Source organism: Leptonotus elevatus, chromosome 20 (genome assembly GCF_054856555.1).
Source record: "Leptonotus elevatus isolate MCC_2025b chromosome 20, RoL_Lele_1.0, whole genome shotgun sequence".
Taxonomy (NCBI): Eukaryota; Metazoa; Chordata; class Actinopteri; order Syngnathiformes; family Syngnathidae; genus Leptonotus; species Leptonotus elevatus.
This window is the reverse complement of record NC_141258.1, coordinates 3,167,198-3,187,459: the sequence shown is the minus strand read 5'-3', so window position 1 is coordinate 3,187,459 and position 20,262 is coordinate 3,167,198. Positions and strand designations below refer to the sequence as shown.

The 20,262-nt window shown below is 42.6% G+C and overlaps 6 protein-coding genes across 13 annotated transcripts in view; 3 read left to right on the top strand and 3 right to left on the bottom strand.

Annotated features, from left to right (window-relative positions):
• Nucleotides 1-36: 36 nt before the first annotated feature.
• Nucleotides 37-1,650, bottom strand: h3f3d (H3 histone, family 3D). Its single transcript, XM_086065030.1, has 4 exons — nucleotides 1,544-1,650; nucleotides 776-918; nucleotides 528-681; nucleotides 37-447 (listed from the first exon to the last, which is right to left on the bottom strand). Exons 2-4 carry the CDS (start codon nucleotides 901-903, stop codon nucleotides 319-321), a joined length of 411 nt encoding a protein of 136 aa, XP_085921156.1. The 5' UTR covers nucleotides 904-918; nucleotides 1,544-1,650; the 3' UTR covers nucleotides 37-318.
• A 684-nt stretch (nucleotides 1,651-2,334) lies between these two features.
• Nucleotides 2,335-4,226, top strand: c20h8orf33 (chromosome 20 C8orf33 homolog). 2 transcript variants are annotated; one of them, XM_086063836.1, is made up of 5 exons: nucleotides 2,335-2,367; nucleotides 2,770-3,100; nucleotides 3,191-3,281; nucleotides 3,524-3,670; nucleotides 3,751-4,226. In XM_086063836.1, exons 2-5 carry the CDS (start codon nucleotides 2,903-2,905, stop codon nucleotides 3,939-3,941), a joined length of 627 nt encoding a protein of 208 aa, XP_085919962.1. In that variant the 5' UTR covers nucleotides 2,335-2,367; nucleotides 2,770-2,902; the 3' UTR covers nucleotides 3,942-4,226. The 2 variants fall into 2 exon arrangements, with proteins under 2 accessions (XP_085919962.1, XP_085919963.1); XM_086063837.1 differs by lacking the exon at nucleotides 2,335-2,367 and adding an exon at nucleotides 2,372-2,513.
• Nucleotides 4,227-4,620: 394 nt separating this feature from the next.
• Nucleotides 4,621-11,024, top strand: anks3 (ankyrin repeat and sterile alpha motif domain containing 3). 2 transcript variants are annotated; one of them, XM_086063827.1, is made up of 16 exons: nucleotides 4,621-4,783; nucleotides 4,912-5,084; nucleotides 5,229-5,427; nucleotides 5,517-5,638; nucleotides 5,748-5,829; nucleotides 6,601-6,718; nucleotides 6,790-6,951; nucleotides 7,022-7,129; nucleotides 7,213-7,322; nucleotides 7,397-7,522; nucleotides 7,605-7,729; nucleotides 8,317-8,458; nucleotides 8,590-8,821; nucleotides 9,523-9,588; nucleotides 9,673-9,764; nucleotides 10,026-11,024. In XM_086063827.1, the coding sequence occupies exons 2-15, from the start codon at nucleotides 4,918-4,920 to the stop codon at nucleotides 9,753-9,755; spliced, it is 1,842 nt and encodes a 613-aa protein (XP_085919953.1). In that variant the 5' UTR covers nucleotides 4,621-4,783; nucleotides 4,912-4,917; the 3' UTR covers nucleotides 9,756-9,764; nucleotides 10,026-11,024. The 2 variants fall into 2 exon arrangements, with proteins under 2 accessions (XP_085919953.1, XP_085919954.1); XM_086063828.1 differs by having other exon boundaries at nucleotides 4,909-5,084.
• Nucleotides 7,271-19,540, bottom strand: wdr24 (WD repeat domain 24). 5 transcript variants are annotated; one of them, XM_086063824.1, is made up of 12 exons: nucleotides 18,557-19,540; nucleotides 18,065-18,142; nucleotides 16,928-17,412; nucleotides 16,518-16,695; nucleotides 14,812-15,484; nucleotides 13,876-13,982; nucleotides 13,672-13,793; nucleotides 13,457-13,561; nucleotides 13,022-13,359; nucleotides 11,792-11,976; nucleotides 11,549-11,703; nucleotides 7,271-7,709 (listed from the first exon to the last, which is right to left on the bottom strand). In XM_086063824.1, exons 3-12 carry the CDS (start codon nucleotides 17,406-17,408, stop codon nucleotides 7,690-7,692), a joined length of 2,364 nt encoding a protein of 787 aa, XP_085919950.1. In that variant the 5' UTR covers nucleotides 17,409-17,412; nucleotides 18,065-18,142; nucleotides 18,557-19,540; the 3' UTR covers nucleotides 7,271-7,689. The 5 variants fall into 5 exon arrangements, with proteins under 5 accessions (XP_085919950.1, XP_085919949.1, XP_085919948.1 ...); XM_086063823.1 differs by having other exon boundaries at nucleotides 7,489-7,709; nucleotides 13,022-13,362; nucleotides 18,069-18,142; nucleotides 18,557-19,531; XM_086063822.1 differs by having other exon boundaries at nucleotides 7,490-7,709; nucleotides 13,022-13,362; nucleotides 18,557-19,528.
• Nucleotides 18,867-20,228, top strand: LOC147156408 (uncharacterized). Of its 2 annotated transcripts, none has more exons than XM_086063835.1 (6): nucleotides 18,867-18,896; nucleotides 18,997-19,149; nucleotides 19,235-19,331; nucleotides 19,421-19,580; nucleotides 19,721-19,873; nucleotides 19,994-20,228. In XM_086063835.1, exons 2-6 carry the CDS (start codon nucleotides 19,025-19,027, stop codon nucleotides 20,170-20,172), a joined length of 714 nt encoding a protein of 237 aa, XP_085919961.1. In that variant the 5' UTR covers nucleotides 18,867-18,896; nucleotides 18,997-19,024; the 3' UTR covers nucleotides 20,173-20,228. The 2 variants fall into 2 exon arrangements, with proteins under 2 accessions (XP_085919961.1, XP_085919960.1); XM_086063834.1 differs by having other exon boundaries at nucleotides 18,867-18,902.
• rhbdl1 (rhomboid, veinlet-like 1 (Drosophila)) overlaps nucleotides 19,596-20,262 on the bottom strand; it is a 45,955-nt gene continuing 45,288 nt past the window's right edge. The window contains exon 10 of the mRNA XM_086063832.1: nucleotides 19,596-19,634. The gene's annotated coding sequence lies outside the window, so the exon portion shown is untranslated. The remainder of the gene's footprint in view (nucleotides 19,635-20,262) is intronic.

The following is a 20,262-nucleotide window of genomic DNA, read 5'->3' as shown; positions in this document are numbered from 1 at the left end:
CTTAAATATTTGTGGGCCAATAACAAAACATTTCAGTTGAGGTAGTGGAAAGTTTATTTACAGGAAGAAACCCCATGACATGCACACACAGGATAACAAAAGTCACAATCTAATTGCCAAGAGAAAAAAAAAAAGACAGAGATTCAAAAGTGTATCATATGAACATGAAGCACTACTATTGTGAATAACAGAGGGAAAGTAAAAAAAAAGAAATGTGACAAACTGGGAGCTAAAACATTTTTGTAACGGTCACAATTTACAAAACCAGTCAAACTCATCTACCCCCCCCCCCCCAACTATTAAAACACACACCAAAAGTTATGCACGCTCCCCCCTGATTCGCCTGGCCAGTTGGATATCCTTCGGCATGATGGTCACCCTCTTGGCGTGGATAGCGCACAGGTTGGTGTCCTCAAACAGACCCACCAAGTAAGCCTCGCTGGCCTCCTGAAAGTGCAAGTAAAAACAATCACTACTGGGACAGTTTACACCCCCCCCCCCCCAATCCAGAAGCAAATGAAACCGACCTGCAGGGCTCCGATGGCTGCGCTCTGAAACCGCAGGTCCGTCTTGAAATCCTGCGCGATCTCCCTGACCAGACGCTGGAAAGGAAGCTTCCTGATGAGCAGCTCGGTTGACTTCTGGTACCGACGGATCTCACGCAGGGCGACGGTGCCAGGCCTAGTAGAAGAATAGGAAACTTTTATGAACACCCTCGCGTTTTGCCTTATGTAAAATAAAAAATAAAAAAAAAGGAGGGGGGGGGGGGTTGTACCTGTATCTGTGGGGCTTCTTGACTCCACCGGTGGAAGGCGCGCTCTTCCTGGCGGCCTTTGTGGCCAGCTGCTTCCTGGGAGCCTTTCCTCCGGTGGATTTACGAGCAGTCTGCTTGGTACGAGCCATTAGTCACTGGTTTAACTATTAAAAAAAAAAAAAAAAGCAATCAAGTTAGCCCACAATGGTTTGGATTAAAAAAATAAATTAATAATGGCGCCAATTAAGTCATTGCGTTCCCGCGACCAAAATAAGCGCGAAAAAGAACAACAGCGCCGCTAGTCAGTAACCCGTATAGACAATTAAAAGTAAATGTGGGTTAGGGATAGAGGTTAAGCTCATAAAAGAAGTGGCACCATTAAGATGCACAAGGCAGTCACGCACGTTCCGTCCTGAGCCAACGTTTCGCTTTTAAGTGAGCAAAATGGCGCCATGTAGCTATGAGGGGATTTTTGTTTTAACTCAAAAATCCACTCCCTCCTCATACGCAATGTATAGTTTAAAACAAAGCTTCTCGCACTCAAAAACCAAATTAGAGTAGCCTTGTTTGAATGGGTCTTTTTTATTTTTAGAAAACAAAAGTTAGCTTTAGCCTCCTTGCTAGTTGCTATGGCGCGCGCGCGCGCACCGTATTGTTGACAAAAGACATACTACAAATGAGTTAAGAACACCAACGTGTAAAACGGACAAATAAATAATCTTACATTAAAAACAGCATTAAAACCGATAACGCGATTTAAAAAGCGAGAGCGTGTGGACCTTCACTTACGTTTGTCTGCCTTCCGAGAAGTTGACCGGTGCCTTGTCTGTTGACGTCGATACACTGACTGCTGCTCAACGGTCACAAGCGCTGGATTTACAGCGTCAGAGTACCCGCCTTTGAACCTCGTGATTGGCTCAAAGGCAACAGTAGTCGACATATGATTGGCTGAAAGGACAAAAGAGCCCGCCCTTCCAAACGTTTCCTTTCATACAGTATTCGTAACCATACAATTTCATGCAGTTATGTGTGTGTATAATATACATGTCCTAAAACTTAAAAAAAAAGAAAAGGTTTTGTAATCAAACTTTATCTACAAACCCTATTATTTGTTTATTGTGTGTATTGTGTTCACAGTTTTAAAATTGAGAAGATACTGGAGTACAGTACCTGTGTGGCGCCATTACATAATTACTTGCCATACCTTATTGCGTGTTGTTTTTGTTTGGTAAAAAAAAGAACTGGTAAAAACAAAAAAACAAAAACAATTGTTAATAAACCCTGAACCGTCTGCCTTACCGAGTTCGTTATTTGCCATTTCCTCCGCTTTTGTTTGTTGACATTTAGATGTGGAATAAGTAGCTTCTGTCATTATTAATCAAATCCACGCTGGCCTGTAGTCGGATTTGTAAAAATAAAAAACACACACGATAAGAGTAACCAAAGTTGGTTCATAAATTGTTTAAAAAAATATTCAGACCAAACATTTGGGTCACATAAACATGATCTAGGCAAAAAAACAAAAAACAAAGAAAAAAACCATGATGCAGCCGGAAGTGTTGTACGGTTGTAGAAATGTTCCTTCACGGACGTTGTTTGGCGTGACACCCGTGGTAAGTTTCAGACGGCATGAATCGAAAATCTGAATGTTTTAAAGCGTGTTTTTAATGAAATTTTCGTGTGTCTGACTGAGTATTGGCCGAGATGAACACACTGTTGTAAACATTTCATACGAGTGAAATGGTGCTCGAGTCATATTGTAGGTACTTCTGCTCGTTTGCAGTCATGAAAATATGCACTGATATTTGTGTTTTGAACAAGTTTTGATGCTAAATTAGGGTGACCAAACGTCATCTTTTAGGAGAACAGACCATTTTCTTACGTCCTGTTCGGGCGTCCGCGGGTTTATAAATTCATGAAAATGGTCCGGTTGGCATTGCGTTACTAACACAATGTGTAACTGCGACTGGTGCCACATTTTCAAGGCCGGGTATGCGTGTGTTTACTTTAAACAGATGCTGAAGTCACATCAATTACCAAGCACTTCTGAACTCACCGTGACAACAACTTCAAATAAAATAAAATAAAATTTAAATCCCAAAAATAAATACTGGACAAAATCTCAACCCTGACGCATGTGGAGACAACATGGCAGCGCAGACTTCAGGAATCCAAGATGACAGTTCATCTACTGCGCCAGAGGTTAGTACACCGCATGAACAGCCTGCACAGTCAAAAACGAAGAAAAAGAATAAATCTGGAAAGAAAAAAGCAACTGGCATCACTGAGGCGCCTCAAGAGAAAAGTGCAACTCAAGGGAGTCGAGCAGCTGAGAGTACAGAGTTGGTTAGTGTTTGCTGAAATGTTTTTACATCGAAAAATAATCGGCACCGAGCACTTCACTGTGTCGATTTGATGTGATCGTGTGTCGTTCAGAGTGCAGAAGAGCAGTTTAAAAGGCAACTGGACTGGTGTACCGAGCAGCTGGAACTGGGGATGAAGTCACAGAAGGCCACGCCAAAGCAGAGTGAGCACTGGATATAAATTGTATCGTATTAGGCATTTCGCACAAATGGGTTATATATGGGCAAAAAAAAAAAAAAGTATAAAGTTCAGATGCATTGATCCGCATGAGATGAGATTAGAATTATTATTATTTTTATTGTGTTTGTAATTTTTGAGGTGTTTTTTTTAGCACACTACATCAGTGATTGACCATAACTTTGTGGTGCTGTGTTGGCGGACATTTAAGGTATATTTTCTGTGCAGGGGAGGACGCGTCTCGTGCACTCAAAACACTGCGCAGCTCCAAAGCGCCTCTGATCAAGAAGAGGCAGGTGATGAGGGCCATGGCGGGAGACTACAGGGAAAAAATGGAAGAAGAGAAGAGCAAGCAGTTCAAACTCCTCCAAAATGGTGGATAATAACGTAACGTGATCTTTGTGCGATGTTACATGACAGCCGTTTTGATTATTTCCCTCCCTCTTACTTACCAGAACTTACATCCGCTCGGGTCCAAATGAAGTCGGAGTCGCCTAAAAAATCTTTGTTTCATCGGAGAGCTGAAACCAAAGAGGAGAACGGGACGCCAACTGAAGTTCAGGACGCAAACCCGAAGGCGTGTCCAGAAACGTCTGCCTTTGTGTTCACTGCGTCGAAAGAGGAGTTTCGCTTCAACTTTTTATAATTTTGTGTTTTGTGTTAAAATATCGGATTGTCCAATTTAAATAGTTTTGTAAACTGTTGTTTGTGAAGCTAATGATATTACAACTAAAAAAAAAATCATTTACTTGTTTGTGTTTTTACACTAAAATTGGATTCTTATTTTTTTATGACATGCCAGAAGCAGTTTTTTTTTTTTTTTTTAGGCTGGCACGACAAAATGCATTCACCACAAATCATTCTTGGAGATGACCTTACCAAACAATTATATTAAATAATGCCATGGATGGGGAATATCTTGCTTCTCTGAATCTGTTGTGTCATTGTCGTTAATGCTCACATTCCTCCATGTTGGCATAACAACTGCATTTTCACCTTGTAAGTCCCCTATATCTTTGTCAATCTGTTCTGATACCTCTCTCCTAAATTAATAATGATAATATATATTTTTTTTTCTTCTTTTTATTGTATAATTTAAGAATTATAATTACATTATCTAATTAAATAACCGTTTCGTTACTTTTGGACTCAGAACATAATGAATTACAACTAGGTAAAATGACGATGCACAGAATATATTAAAAGAATAAGGTGATCTAGTAATTGTTTTGTCAACATGGCAGCATTTAAAATATTCGTCGACATCTCAAAAATGCACTCAAGTACAGTAACCAAATATTTCAATGCGTCACTTCCGTTAAATATGAAGAACCGGAAAAGGCGGGGCTTCTGCACTAGCGCATACACAACATAAGAAAAGTTCTAGCCGCGAGAAACAAAATAAAATGTCATTTTTTGTCATTACTTTTGGCTACATGACATACTTTAGTATAAAGTTAGACCACTGAAGACCTAAGTCGTTACTTGGTAGGTGACAGACTGTTTAAAAACCAAGTTTAAGCTAGCTAACTTGGTCTCAGAACTGTTGTCGAGGTGTCATTTTCGCTTCGTGTTTTAATTTTTTTTTTTTTTTTTTTAAACATTTGACAAAGAAGAAGACAATGTCGGAGCTAAGCGACGAGGCTAGTGAGTCCGAGCAACTGGGCGCCAGTCTCTCCCTGTGGCTGGGAGAGTCCCTGGTGAGTGCCGAGGAGCTGGACGTCCCTCTGGACTTGCACACCGCCTGCTCCATCGGACAGTACGACGTGGTGGCAGAATGCATCAAAAGGTGACGGACGACGCTCACTTCGTATGCTGCTTGGTTGTTGTAGCAGCACAAGACCTCTCAAACGTATCGTATGCTACAAAATTCCTCAAATCAGTGAAGTTGACAAGAACAAGTGAATACAACTGTCGGTTGTTCTTTCTGCAGGCGCGAGGTGGACCTGAACGGGAAGAACGTGGGAGGATGGACGCCCCTGATGTACGCGTCGTACATCGGCCACGACAACATCGCCAACCTCCTGCTGGAGGCTGGCGTGAACGTCAACGCCGCCACTGCCAAAGGGCAGACACCTCTGATGCTGGCTGCCACTTGTGGGAATGAAAGCATCGCCTACTTTCTGCTCCAAGTACAAAACTGACAGCAAATTGATCCCCGCCCCGCCCCGCCCCTTTTGATCATGGCCAAGTCAAAATATGTTCTTTTTGTTTCCAAAAGCAAGGTGCTGAGTTGGAGGTGAAAGACGGTCGGGGCTGGACTGCTTTGCTCCATTGTACGAGCACAGGTCACCAGCAGATGGTGAAATTTCTGCTTGATAATAACGCAGATGCCAATGTCAGGTACAAATGTGTTGATTCAGTTGGGGATGCATTCTATATAATTACCATACAGTGCAGCTCTCGTTATGACACTGTTCTTGGTTTTCGTCCTTGCTTTACTCTCCCACAGAGAGCCTGGGTTTGGATTTACTCCACTGATGGAGGCTGCCGCCTCCGGACACGAAATCATCGTTCAGTACCTGCTCGATCACGTGAGGACCTTAAGTAGTCCACCTCGGTGGTCGTCACACCAGGGCCCCCATTTTTATTTTATTTTTTTAAGGGTGAAGGCACCCTAAATATTTGTTGTCTGTTATGGCTGCAATGTATGGAGGACCAAAACTGCCCAAATTAAAAATACATAATTGACTAAATAAATGACTAAAAGTGAAAATAAAAACGGATATAAAAAATATATAAATGGAAATAAAAACAAACACAAAAATATATCCCTAAATAAATACAAGTAAAAATAAAATAAAAACGAGATTCAAAAAATAAAAGTCCAAATAAATAGAAAAATAAATATATCAATGAATAAATAAAAACGCTCTGCTCTCACATTTATTTATGTCATGCTGCAGACGCTCTGCCAGGACGAGCGATTTTATTTATTCTTTGATATTTAATTATATTTACGTATTTGTTTTTGTATTTATTTCGACATTTATTTTTACATTTGTTTTTAGTCTTTATATTTTTACTTGTATTTATTTATCAGTTTTTATTTTCACTTTTAGTCATTTATTTATTTATTTTGAATTTTTGCAGTTTTGGTGACAAAATGCCCCCCCCCCCCCCCCCCAGATGGATAAAACAGCTGGATTTTGCCGCTTAACTCGTATACCATAAACGCAATATTAATCAGAGTACCTTGTTTAGACTAATGGATAAAACGTATTGTAAAGAAAATGACTGGGTCGAATTTGAAATGTAAAGGCCAACGCGAGTCCTGCTTTTATGTTTGTTGAATACGCCGGCAGAAGGTGAAAGCAGACGAGCGCAACGCCAAAGGAGAGACGGCCCGAGCCCTCGCCATGTTATACGGTTACACCAAAATCGCCAGCCTCATTGACTCGCGCTGTCCGAGGAACAAAACAGGTAGCGGCCTCAATGGCCCTTCTATTCGTTTCAATGTGGAAACCTCACATTTGTCCGCTGGCACTCGTCAGGCCACTTTGAAGACCTCAGCTCCTCCGAGGATTCCGACAGCGCCCCGCCGAGGCCGCGAGCAAGCCGCAGCCGAGCGAAAGGCGTCAGCATCCACGACGGGCCGCAGGCCATCGCCAAGTTCCGAGTTGGAAGCGGCGGCGGCCGGACCGGAGGACCGATCGGTAAACGCCGCGCTTGAGATGACGACGCTTTATGTGGAGGCTGCCATTTTGTTTTTTTTTTTTATGTCAGAGCCTCGCGCCGCGACGTTCGGCGGACAGAGCGACGGCATCCGCTATCGCGACGTGACCTCGCCCATCAACGAGCTGGACGGGCAGAGCAACAGCAACAGCAGCAGAGGTCAGAGGTCATCTGCTGTGGGGGTCAATGCGGGTAATATTGCGGTCCAGTCGTTTGAGTAGCAAAAAAAAATGTGTGCGCAGACGAGAGTCCGTTCTTCGACAGCGACATGCCCACCATGAGGAGCAGCAGTAGCAGCAGCGAAGGTTTGCCTCACGTGATCGGCTGGGACGGTTCCGTGGAGAGCAACGAGGTGAGCCCGACGCCGCGCAAGCCGTCCGCAACGGACGTCGCGTCCTCGTCTCTCACCGACGCTCTCCCTGCCAGGACTCGGACCAGTGCAAAAAGAGTAGCTCGCGCCGCGTAATCAAGGCTCATCACCCCAAAGGAAAAAGTCGCCACGGCGGCAGCGACGCGTGCTCGCATGTCGTCGCATCCTACGGTGGTCCAAAGGCATGTCAGCGTTTTGTTTTCTTCAGTTGTTGCACAAAGTCTAAAATGTCTTACCTTTTTTTTTTTTTCTTTCTTCTTGTAGGATCTGGCCGAATTCCTGGAACAACTCGGCTTCTCAAAGTACCTTCCTTTACTTGAAGAGCAAGACATCGATCTACGTATTTTTCTCACCCTGACAGAGAATGACCTGAAGGAGATTGGCATCACGTAAGGGCCTGCTTAAGTACACCAGTTCAACAAAAACAAAAAAAGTACAAATAGATGCAGTGTAAGGCTGAATAATTTTGAAAAAAATAACACAGGTCAACACTTTTTTTTTTTAAAACTATTTTTCATTTTAATCAGAGATGTAAGTAAAATTTTCTAGATATTTGTTGTGCTAATTCTGAATTCACCCTCATTTTTTTCTGTACGTCCATGTTGCAAAAAGCAATTTTCCCCACAGGTTTGTGAAAAATGATTAAACTTGGCTACATTCTAATGCTAATTGCTGCAAAACGGAAACAGAGAGAAAGAAGAGACTTTAATCTTTCTTTTGGTAGGTTCCACGTTTTTATAACAATAGAACACAATCTTCTGTGGGCCTTGCTGCAAAAAATCTGTCAAAATCCAGTAAAACAGCCGGGAGCGAAGGGGGTTGCTTCAGTGAAAATGGCCGCGAGTGAATGAGTTAAAGAACAATAACTAAAGGACACACAATAAAAAAATCTGATCGAGAAAAAAAATCCGTATTTTTTCATGGATAAATCTCAAAATCCAAGTTATTGAAGAAAAATAACTTTGGGACTTTGCAGGTTATTTGGGCCGAAGCGCAAGATGACGTCAGCTATCGCGAGATGGCACAGCAGCGCTCGACCTCCCAGTGACGCACTGGAGCAGTCTTACGCTGACCAGCTGGAGGCCGAGATGCAGGAGATGGCCATTCAGCTGCACAAAGTAACGCTACGGGCGCATATTTAACATCGGCAAAATCCCACCGGGACGCCATCAAAAAAAAAAAAAAAAAAGTGACAAAAAGCATATCAAGTGTTTTCCACTCACCTTGTGCTTTTTGTGCTCCACGTAAGCGCTGCGAAGAAGCGGAGGGCCTGCAGAGTCAGGTGTCGCAGGAGAAGGAGCTGCGCACGGTGATGGAGGGATGCCTGATCGAGGACAAGATGGCCTGGACGAGGGTGCACGGCGAGCTGGTGGAGAACCACCGGCTGACCCAGGACATGAACGCCACCTTGGCCAAGGCCCGAGCGAGTTGCTCGGAACTGCTCGCCTTATTAAACGGCGTTCAGAGCAAAAGTGACGCAGGTGAGTGGCCGGGAAAGACATTTTGTATCGGCACGTCCGCTGAACGTTCACATTATTAGCAAGTGTCCTGTAATTTCCCCCAAAATTGATTAACTCGTTCACTTCCAGCCATTTTCACTGAAGCAAGCCCCTTCGCTCTTCTCGGCTGTTTTACTTGATTTTGCAAGGCTCACAGAATATTGTGTTCTATTGCTATAAAAACATGGAACCTACCAAAAGAATATATATATATATATATATATATATATATATATATATATATTTCTTTCTGTTTCTGTTTTGTAGCAATTAGAATATAACTTAAGTTTCATCATTATTCACAAATCTGTTTAAAACACAGGGGAAAAAGAGCTTTTTTTCCCCAACATGGTTGATCTATTTTTGCTCTGCTGCCACCTGCTGGCCGTTTGTGTAATAACTACCATTTCTTCAACTGTCCTTTGCAGTTGAGAGGCTGCATCAAAGCCTTCTGTATGCTCTCGCATTAAAAAAAAAAACATATAAATATGTCTTTGGGACACTTAAAACATTTAAAAGAGAACATATTTATAAGTTTTTGGGAGCAAATGAGTTAACTGAAATGTATATTTGATTTCTTGTAAACAATAAAAATGGATAATATTAGTAACACAAACCATTGTACATATTGATGTAACATTTGTGTTTTAATTTGATGAGCCTTACGAGATTTTATTTTGCAGCTGCCTGCTTTCCCACACACGCATCCGAGCTTGCGGAAAAACTCAACTTGTACGATGAAGAACTGGGTAAGACCGTCACCGAATGAAGTCGCACGTCTGGAACGCGGTTCAGTGTCGAGTCCTCTGACGCCGACTCTTTCATCCGAACAGCGAACACCTTGCAAACTGTGCTTCAGAGTCTGAGGCGACTTAGCGCGCCTGAAAAAGTGGCCGACAGTTGGGAAAGGCCTTAATCCTTCCAGGTTAGTAAAACCATAAAAGTGATGCCGTCATTATGACGGACGGTCATGAAAAAGGGGCTGGTATCCTCATATTCAACTGTAGTATCTGTAACTTGAGCGTGTCTGACTGGTGAGTGACGTGGGTGTCAGCGATTGAGCGCGACTACATTTTACGGGAAAACGATCACTGCCAAGCTTCGAGGCGGACATTTTGCTTCAACTTTTCACATTTGAATTATTTGCTGACTTGTTGCCCGTCCGACATCTGATTCTTTGTCACAGTGGCTTCTGCATGAATGACGGAGGGTGAGATGACCACCCTAAACTATGTCGAGGGAGACCAGGCCAGACGCAACCCACCCGGTGGACGGGAGCTCGCCAGACGCGACCCTCACACGCTTGTGCTCGTGTGCTTGCGTTGGTCAACGTGGTTCTCGACTGTAGTGCGTGCAAAGGATGGCCCGCGGGCCCACACACGGCCCTGCTCCGTTCTTGAATCTCGCCTACTGAGGGTTGACAGTACATTTTCAAGTGTACAGTATCAAGTTAGTGCTTTCATTTTGCCATTTTCTTCCTCTATTTTCTTGTAATAATAAAATTGGTTGATTCTGATTTTTTTTAATTGAATTGTTCTTACTTTCACGCAAAAATAAATATATTTCCTGTGTTAAACAATTCCACATAAAATACAAAATTAGGAAAATAAACCAGTTTACATTTTTATGATTAAATAATTGGTAATCAGATAATCAACAAAATAATTTAAGAATACTGTTATTTAAAAAAAAAAAAAAAAATACTGTTATTATATTTTTTAACAGAAAATAAAAACTAAAACTATTTTACAGTTTTTATTTGATTAAATTATTACAATTTTAAAAACAAGCATCAATTTTGTAATTAAAATAATGCATTGATTGAATACCCCATTTTAAAATCAATTTGACTAATTGGGTAATAATGAAAATATTTTAATAAAATGCAAAAAAAAAGTTAAATTAAAAACGTACAAATACATTCTATTAAACAGCGATGTGGCAAATCTAAACAATTACATTTATAATAATATATCATTTATTTATTTTTACATGATACATATATGCAGGTTTTTATTTTGTTTTTTCACCCCCACCTCATCTACAAATGAGCTTGCCCGTCTGTGTATGTTAGGAAAATGCTGTGGTTTTGTAAATGTCCTGCTGAATGTTTTCTTTGAAAAAACAACATTCTTCCAGCATTGTGAAAGTATTGTTACTTAAAAATTAAAGTTATTTCAAATGATTGACTCTTCCTTTCATTGATATTTAAAACTGTTCAATGCTAGTGTTTATAAGTACCAAGTAACGTGTTTGAAATATAATCCCATCATATTGATGCTGTATTTCCCCCCCAAAAATGCAATTAAAAAATATAATTAAAAAATCATTGACTCCAAATCAAAAGTTGACAAATTTCAGTTTTCCATTCAATGTGTATTTGCGTATTGCATAGAAAGATGCAAGTTCAGACACCGGTTGATTCTGCTCTTCTTACACAAATGTGATGTCAAATGTACAGTTGTCTGGGAAAAATATTCTGAAATCACATCTGTTTATATACAAATCCGAACATTCAAGTACAAGCGTAATCACAATTGTTGATTGTTCCTTCAGTCTTAGCATGAAAGGAAACCAGCACCAGGCGTGAGAAAAGCCTCCACTAAAGGAAGGATGAGGTCTTATTGGTTTGTGTGTATGTGTGTGTGCGTGTGTATGCAGGTGATTGATCACTAGCCTCGTCCGCGTTGAACTCTCAGGTGTACTCACACAGATGTCCACACCCGGCGGGGCAGTGCGGGCTGCTCTTGAGCCAGTTGATGATGTGCTCCAGGTGGCCGCCGTGACTGCAGCCCTGACACCACACAAACAGCCCCTTGACCACGTGGTGGCACACTGCGCACACGCTGGCGCACTGGTGGCACCTACACAACGCAAACATTTCAGAAACAGGTTCAATCCCACGTGTATTATATACCGCCCCCCCCCCAAAAAAAATAAAAATTCCACTACCTGTCACAAATCCAGCCCCTGTTGTTCATGGGCCGTTTGCAGTTGCTGCAGTTGATGTGCAGCGTGGTGGAGGTCTGATTCAGGCAGGTGATGGCGCTGCACGTACTCAACTTGATCACCTCGTTGGACACGTTCCACAACTCGAAGCGCTGCAGCAGGTCGATGTAGGACATGTACCAGTGCTCCTAAAATCGCAAAGTGCAATCAGAGCTGGGGGAAGTGTTCACAAGGAGCAGCCAGTGAAAACATATTGGTTGGTTTATTAGCCTCGTAAGGAAAAAGTCATATTTGGGGCTTTTTGCTTTTTATTCATATTAATATTAACATCAAAAGCATGTGAGAAAAAAAATAATTGAGTGAGCTGAAATTGCACCCAATAGTCCAAAACATGTTGAAGTTCAAAATTGCACCGTCCAAAATTACTAGTCATTATTATGTGGGAAACACATTTTTATTGTACACATGCGTATAAAAGTCCAAATTTTGGCCCATTGACTTCCATTATGAATCATAATTTGTCATGTTTTTTTTTTAATGCACTGTAAACCTGATGCGGTATAGTGCATTTCCCACAATTACGCAATTTATCCCTTCACTGGGGCATCAACTAAACGTAAGGGGGGAAAAATTGACTTTAGAGTCATAAAAGCCATAATACACCAGATGGCGCTAGAGAGTTAATTATCATTTTTGGATAAGCTGACTTATGTGCTTCCATTCTTCGGGATCGAGAGCTCAGGCCTGTGATTAGTGCGCACATGCATTAATATTCCAATGTTTTTTTTAAATGTGTTTTATAAATACAGATGATAGTTAGTTGCGCTTTTAGGACAATATTGCTTTTATTGTGCATAGAGGGCATCAAAAACAAATATATAAATAAAAACTATAAATGTATGGATAGGTCTGATGCCTCAACATGTTAAGTGGTCGCAAGTAAAAAAAATATTCAGAAATGACTTGGATATCACATTTGCAATAGTGAGCCAAATTTCTGCTCATTTTACTTATGTGTCGTAAAAAAAAATTACGTTACGAGGGTGTTCCAGTCATGTTGTAAATATTGGATTGGAAGAGGAAGGCTTTAAGGTGTAAATATCAATATATAATTAAAAAGAACAGTCTGAAAAAATAAGGCAAGGTCATTAATCAAAAAGGGAAAAAAAGTGGACTCAAGATTGATCCCAGAGGGACACCTCAAGGCTTGCCCTTATAAATCAGCGTCTCCACCTGTGTCAGGTCATCAATCTCTTTCCGGATGCGCTCCCCCAAGACGATGAGCACCGACACGGCCATCTGCACGTCGCCCTTCTCGGCGTAGTAGCTGAGCATCTCGCGCACGATGGGGCAGAAGAAGCTGGCGGGCAGGTCGGGCGCGAAGAGCGGCTGCGAGATGGAGATGAGCGAGAAGGACTCGATGGGCGTCAGGCACGTGACCTCGGCCTCGTTGCCGCTGACGTGCGGCGAGTCCGCCTTGTCCTGCTGAAGGTGCTCGGGGGCCGACGGGTTGTCCAGGATGTCGTGGCGCAGCTGGAAGGCTTCCTGGGGGAGCGTGCATTCCTGTTCCTCTGCTAGGACCCGACACGTAAACTTGAGCATGCGGCGTTTCGGCCGCGGGTTTTTCCCCATCCGGGATCATCGGCGAGTAAGGAATATGAGACCGACCTGTTTGGTTGTCATGTTCCATCGAATAAAGATCGTCGTCATCCAGCTCGGCGTCACCAAACATGTACTCGGCTTGGCCCTCGCTGCCTTCCGTCTCCTCGTTTTCTGAAGACAAACGCCACAAAATGTGGTCACTATTTACAGGCACTTTTCCCAACCCTGACCAAAAATGTCATCAAGTTACACCCCCGTGAATTGTTCCTTCCTTGCCTCACCTTCATTGTTATTGCTGATGTTTTCAGGCTCCAAGTGGATGTTGTCCTGCCTGGCGTCGCTTTTGTTGCGCTCCAGCCTGCCGTCATTGCCCATGCCGGATCCGATCTCCTTCATACTGAAGCTGACCGCGCCGAAGGTCGTTTCTTGCCTCAATTAGCGGGTACGAGCAAGAGCACAGCGAATTGTCGCAAACGTAGACGTACCTGTTCATTAGTGGTAAGGTGCCAAGTTTACTGTGGTTGGGACCGGAAGTGGTGATGTTTGCTGGGTCGGAGAACATGATTCTCAGCATGGTCCATGTTGTGGAAACCTGTGAGTGACGGTCAAATAAAATTGCTAAGGGTTATTGAGTGGTTTCTCCACTAGGGGTTGCCATCCTCACATTCTACTCAAGTCTCTTAGATTTGGAAAGGTTTTAAAAGGCGGGGCCACGCCTGGTGAGTGATGTGGGCGCCAGCAAATGCTGTGGCTGGCAGTTGGCTGGCTGGCAGTTAATTGGCTAACCCAGGGGTCTGCAACCTATAGCTCTGGAGTTACATGTGGCTCTTAATTAGTAGATTATTATTATTATTTTATTTTATTTTTTTACATATGCATCTTTTTTTTTTAGATAACATTCTTTAAATGAATTCATGATTTAGATTTGAAAAAAAAAAAAGAATAATTAAATATTCAGAAATTGTCAGAGTTCAAATGTTTAAGTTGCTAGCAAAAAAAGTAAAGTAAAAAAGTGACAAAAAATGTCCAAAAAGGACCAGGTGAAGCAGGAAAATACCACAAAATGGCCATAAAACTAACAAAAAAGTCAGAACTGAATAAAAAAAGGCAGAAAATAAAATGTTCAAAACGTAACTATAAAATGTCCAAAAACTAAATACCCCAAATTGCCCAAAAAGTCAAAACATTTATTTAAGAAGAAGTATGAAATAAAATGTCCAAAAAGAAACAATAAAAAAAATTGCAAAATAAGAAATTCCCAAAATTACTATAAAATGTACACAAAATTGCCCAAAAAGTCAGCAAATGTATTTTAATAAAAAACAGTAAAGAAAATGTTTATAAAGTAACTATAAAAATCGACAATTTTTTTTTTTTTTTAAATGAATAGAATTATTCGACCATCGACAGAGTTGTCGTACCTGCGGTCTCTTGAGCTCACGGGCCACCTTGGCGTTGTGCTCGCACAGCTCGGCGAACGGCTTGCCGCCGAGGAGGTAGAGTTGCGCCGTCTTAACGAACCAATCCATGCGGTTGCTGTCCAAGTCCGTCTCGAAGACGCTGAGAGCGCTCGACACGTGCGCAAACTGTTCCGTCGGATCCGGCTTCTTAAAGAAGAAGATGGGGTAGCGCCGGTCGCCCCCGGGGTAAGGCTTCCTGTTCGCGTCGCCGCTGATCAGGCTCTCCTTGGCGGCGAAGGCCAGGTCGCCGAACAGGCCGAAGCACAGGCCCTCGGGGTTGGCCTTGTCCACGGGCCGCGTGGCGTCCTTGAACATGTGCTGGTACAGCGTGCTGTCCTTGGAGCCCGAGAGCAGGAAGTGCGGGTCGTGCTGGTGGCGCCACACGATGCCCGTGGTCACGTCCTTGTGCTCCTCGAAGGTGGCGAAGGGGATGAAAGGCCGGCGCACGTCCCACACGTAAATGTTGTGATCCACCATCATGGAGCAGGTGGCCAGGTGGAACTTGCACTCCGGACGCCACTTGACTCGCGCCACCGAGGCGATGGTTTGGACGCAGTAGATTTCTTTGGCCCGGTTTGTGGTCATGTCCCACACCTTCACCATTTTGTCTCGGCCGCCTGTGGCCAACCAGCCCCTGAAGTGGAAGTCAATCAAAAATGTTAGACCAGGGGTCAGTGACCTTTTCTGTCAAAAGAGACATTTTAGGACAAATGAATAACAAAAAAAATCTTCAGGAGCTACAAAACATTTGACCTTTATGATTTGAACGGTGTCTAATGTGATGAGGGTCCAAGAGCTATTTAGAGATGCACCATAACACAAAAATATGCAGCATCCAGTTCATTTTCTTCGACCTTTCGTCTTCCGTTTTTTTTTGTGTGTGCATTTTTTGTGGTTGCTGCATTTTATTTATTTATTTTACATTTTTAGACTTTTCTGACATCTGACATTTTTGGTAATTTTATGGACATATTATGGCAATTTTATGCTTCCCTTTTTGGACATTTCATGGTATTTTTTTGTATTTCTTCGTTTGTTTTTAGACATTATATAGGTACTTCTTGAACGTTTTCTTTTCTGCCTTTCTTTTTTTTTTTTTTTCAATTCTCAGACATATTTGGCAATTTCATGGTCATTTTCTGCTTTTGCTTTACGGACATTTTATGGCTATTTTTTGAAAAAAAAATCTGCCTTTTTGCTATCAATTTTCTGATATTTTAGGGCAATTTTATGGTAATTTTTTAGATTTCTTCTTTTGCTTTAGACATTTTATAGTTGCTTCTTGAACTTTTTATTTTCTGCTTTTCTTTAAATACATTTTTTGACTTTTTGGGGGGCAAATCCAAAGACATTTTATGGTCATTTCCTGCCTTTGGACTTTTGTTTTTTTGACCATTTTAATGGTTACTTTTTGAACGTTTACGTTTCTGCCTTTTAGATTAAATTCTCTGACATTTTTGGCAATTCCAAAGACATTTCATGGTAGTTTTTTTAGTTGTTGCTTTTCTTCTTCCTTTTTGGACATTTTTAGGGCAATTTTAAAAACTTTCATCTACCTTTGGTCTCTCTTTTTATTTATTTAATCATTAATTCATTTAAAGAAAATTGTATAAAAAAAAAAAAGTAATATATATATATATATATATGAAACAGAAAGCGTACTTTACCTGTCGTCGGGATGCCAGTCGCAGCAGAACACCGGGCCCGTGTGGGCGGTGAACATTCGCTCGTAGCGGTCGGGCCGCCGGATGTCCCACAGCTGGACGTTTCCGTTCTCGAAAGAAGCGGCGAAGGTGAAATAATCCTTCATGCTGAACTGGACGTCGCGCACACTCTCCGACTGACCTGCAAGACAAAAAGTTTCAGTTCCGTTTCATAGAATACAATTAACCAACCGTGGGAAATATTTCAATGGGCAGCAAAGCAAACACGGTGCAGCAGCTGATAGCTGTTATGCCGCACGCGGATGAAATAAGTAGCCAACTTTTAAATCCATGTTTAAAACTTCTTCTACCAGACCCATGTACATATACCCTGCAGCTAACACGGGTTCAACTGTAGCTTTGATGCTAACTACCTGAGAACGTGCTAACAGACTCCTTCTTGCGCAGGTCAAAGCACTTCATGAATCCGTCCTGCGAGCCACTCAGCAGCATGTACCCCTCGGTGGGATGGAAGCACACCTTGTTGACGGTGCGCTTGTGCTCGGTAAACAGCTGGTCCTGCTTGTTGCGGGACGGCTTGCCCAGGTTCCACGTCACCACCGCGCCGTTGGTGGCGGCGGTGGCCAGCAGGTTCTCCTCCACCTGGTGCCACATGACGTCGGCGCAGCTGAGGTTGAGCGAGGGCTTGCGGCCCACGCGCAGATTCAGCTTCTCCACGAACTGCTCCTCCTCCAGCGCGTAGATCTTGAAGATGTTGCGGCCGGCCACCACCACCTGCGTGGCGTCGCGGCACACGCTGATGGCGTTGGCGGGGGCGTCCAAGTGGCAGAACATGGTTCGACCGCTGACGGCGCTGCTGCCCAGGGCTGTGGTGACCCGGGACATCTTCTCCATGTTCCTGCAGAAATCACGGGATTTTGCCAAATACAGTGACATCTTACCGATTTCATTTGGTCACTAACACCATGCATCTACCATGTACACAACCATAACTCTTATGTTACATAAATGACTACATTCGGTACTTTTTGCCATTTACACACACACAATAATAAACATTAGGGAATACAGGCAAATTGTAAATGTAGACCTTTTACTTTAGGTACATGAGGTCCATTCTAAGACCACCGATTCAAAAAAACACCACAATTCCACCAGATGGCGACAAAGTAATACTTTTATTGCTTTGGCCTGAGCATCAAAAAAACTCAAACTTATAGACAAGGTTTTCAGAAAATGGCTAATAGGAATAAAAAATTATCATAACAAGTGCCGGGCAAAAAATGTTGAGGTTTACTGTATTTTATATTATTTTTGTAGTTATTGATAAGTACATTCTTATGAAAAAAAGTTTGTTGGTTATACTGACAAAGAAAATCCTTGAAAGGAAAAACTACAATTTATTTTGAATAATGTTAAAATCATTTTCGCTCTCTAAACGAAAGGGAAAAGGTTATTGAAATCGTTGAAATTGTTTTTTAACAGCCATATTGCCCAGCCGAATGAAGAACTATGTGTATTTAAAGACAGTAAGTAGCAGTATACATTACCAACTTGGCCAAGGACCGCTGACCTCTTCAACTTGTACAGCAGCTCAGAATCCACTTCATGCCCTCCTATTTTCTATCCTAGGAATTGGAATAGTGGCAGCAAACACACATAAGAGAAAGGAAAACATAAAAACTGAACCCCAGATTCGAACCCCCAGCCTTATAACTGTGAGGCAGATGTGCTAACCACTTGCACCATGGCGCTTTAAATATTAAAGTTAGTTCAACTTAAGTTCCTTCTTGTTAAACATGTATTGAAACTAGGTTTATGTATGTATATATATATATATACCTAAAAAAGTTTGGCAACTTTTCTGGTGGTACGTGTTGTTTATTGTGTCTATTCAGTACACTGTTATGATTAGTATCCCATTAAAAACGAGGTCTCAACTTAAGTGTTACTTTTGATAATAATATACCGAACTGCACGTTTGTCCTAGTATAATAACCCGGCATGTTTGGCCACTTTTTTTTGTATTGTGACACACTTACCTTCATGTTTAGAGTTTGAGGTCCTGTGTCTGGAAATAGCTCAACTCTGCATTTCCATGAAGATTGCTGCACTGGGATGCTAATGCTAGGTGGCTACACCCAGCAAACGCACGCGAGACTAACTCAGCCTCACGAACACTACAAATAATAACCGAACTGCGAAATGATTACATTATTTGAGGTACAAGACAGCAAACAATGAAAAAACACCACGCGCTAACGTTAGCAAACATGCTGACCGTTTACGTTTGCTAGCATTGCCGGAAATAATAGTGGAACGATACTCTCGCGAGACTTCGGCCCAAGTCATGCGGAAACGTCACATAACTATCTTCACTAGGTTTGTGTGAGTGCCGTGTGGCCGATTATGAGTTATATTGTGTAAACAAACTTAATTAACAGCGCCGTGATACATTGTGGAGGTCTATGTTGATTTTCAGACGATGCTGTTAGCTGTTTTGTGCGGCCATGAGTGGACTTTTTGAGTGCGAGCATCCAGCCACATGGAGGAAAGTTGAAAGTAAATATTGGGACGTTGTGGAAGCCAAAAGCAAGAGCAAAAAACCTGGGAAGCTTCTTCACCTTGACAAGTGGTAAAAAAAATAATAATAATAACTGACTGCAATGAAAATGTGTGTGCGTGTCAATGGAAGTGATCCGAGTGTTGTGTGCACTCAGGTACCAAGAGGAGCTGCCCACTGTCATCTCAAGTCGAGGTGATGATAAACATGTCACACTGGCAGAGGCGGTCAAGCTGATGGAGTGGAAGCTCACTGTAAGTTGCTCCTCCTGCAATTGAACAACATATCAACCTGGAACAAAAACACACACACACAGCACCTCAGTTGCGTCCTTGTCGGGCAGAGGGGGAAGTTCAGGCCTCGCCTGCAGCAGCTGGCGTCTTCCAACAGCGAGGACGCGGTGGCCAGATGTTCCCGAAAGGCCTTCAGCCTCCTGCCCGACGTGGCTGCGGCCATCACCGAACTCAGCTCGCTGAAAGGAGTCGGTCCGGCCACCGCGTCAGGTCTGTCGGCAAACATGCTCGCCGTTGGTCCAGCAGGATCAGGCAGATCCGGTCCTAAAACGAGCCAATTGCACCATGGCAAGAAGAAAAAAAGTGGCGTCCATGTTGTGTGTGTGTTTTTTTTTTTTTTTTTTTTGCAGCTGTGTTGGCTGCGGCGGCTCCCGATCGGGCGGCGTTCATGTCGGACGAAGCGCTGGGAAGCGTGCCAGGCCTCAAACCCATCCAGTATACAGCCAAACACTACAAGCTCTACCTGGACAAGATGGTGGACATGACCAAAAGACTGAACCAAGGTTCAAAATTTCACTTATAAAGACTTTTTACATGAACTGTATCTCAGCTTTTTTGTCTTATGTTCTCTTTCTGACGTCGTTTGCTGAACCTTTTTCTTTTTTTTTTTCCCCCTTTCTCAGCGGACCCTCAGCCTGATTGGACGCCCCAAAGGCTGGAGCGCTGTTTGTGGGCGCTCGCCGTCGCTAAGCAACAGCAGCTCCGGCTTCTTGAGGATCTTGATGCGAAGGGCGGCGGCGGCGTGGCGGGAGAACGCGTGGATGCTGATCACAGAGCAATCAAGAAACTTAAAACAAGATGAAAATAAAGTCAAGTGTTTTTTTGTACTTCAGTAACAATAAAGGCTTTTTCAGAGCATTGTCGTCATCAAAGGTTTCTTTTTTTATTATTA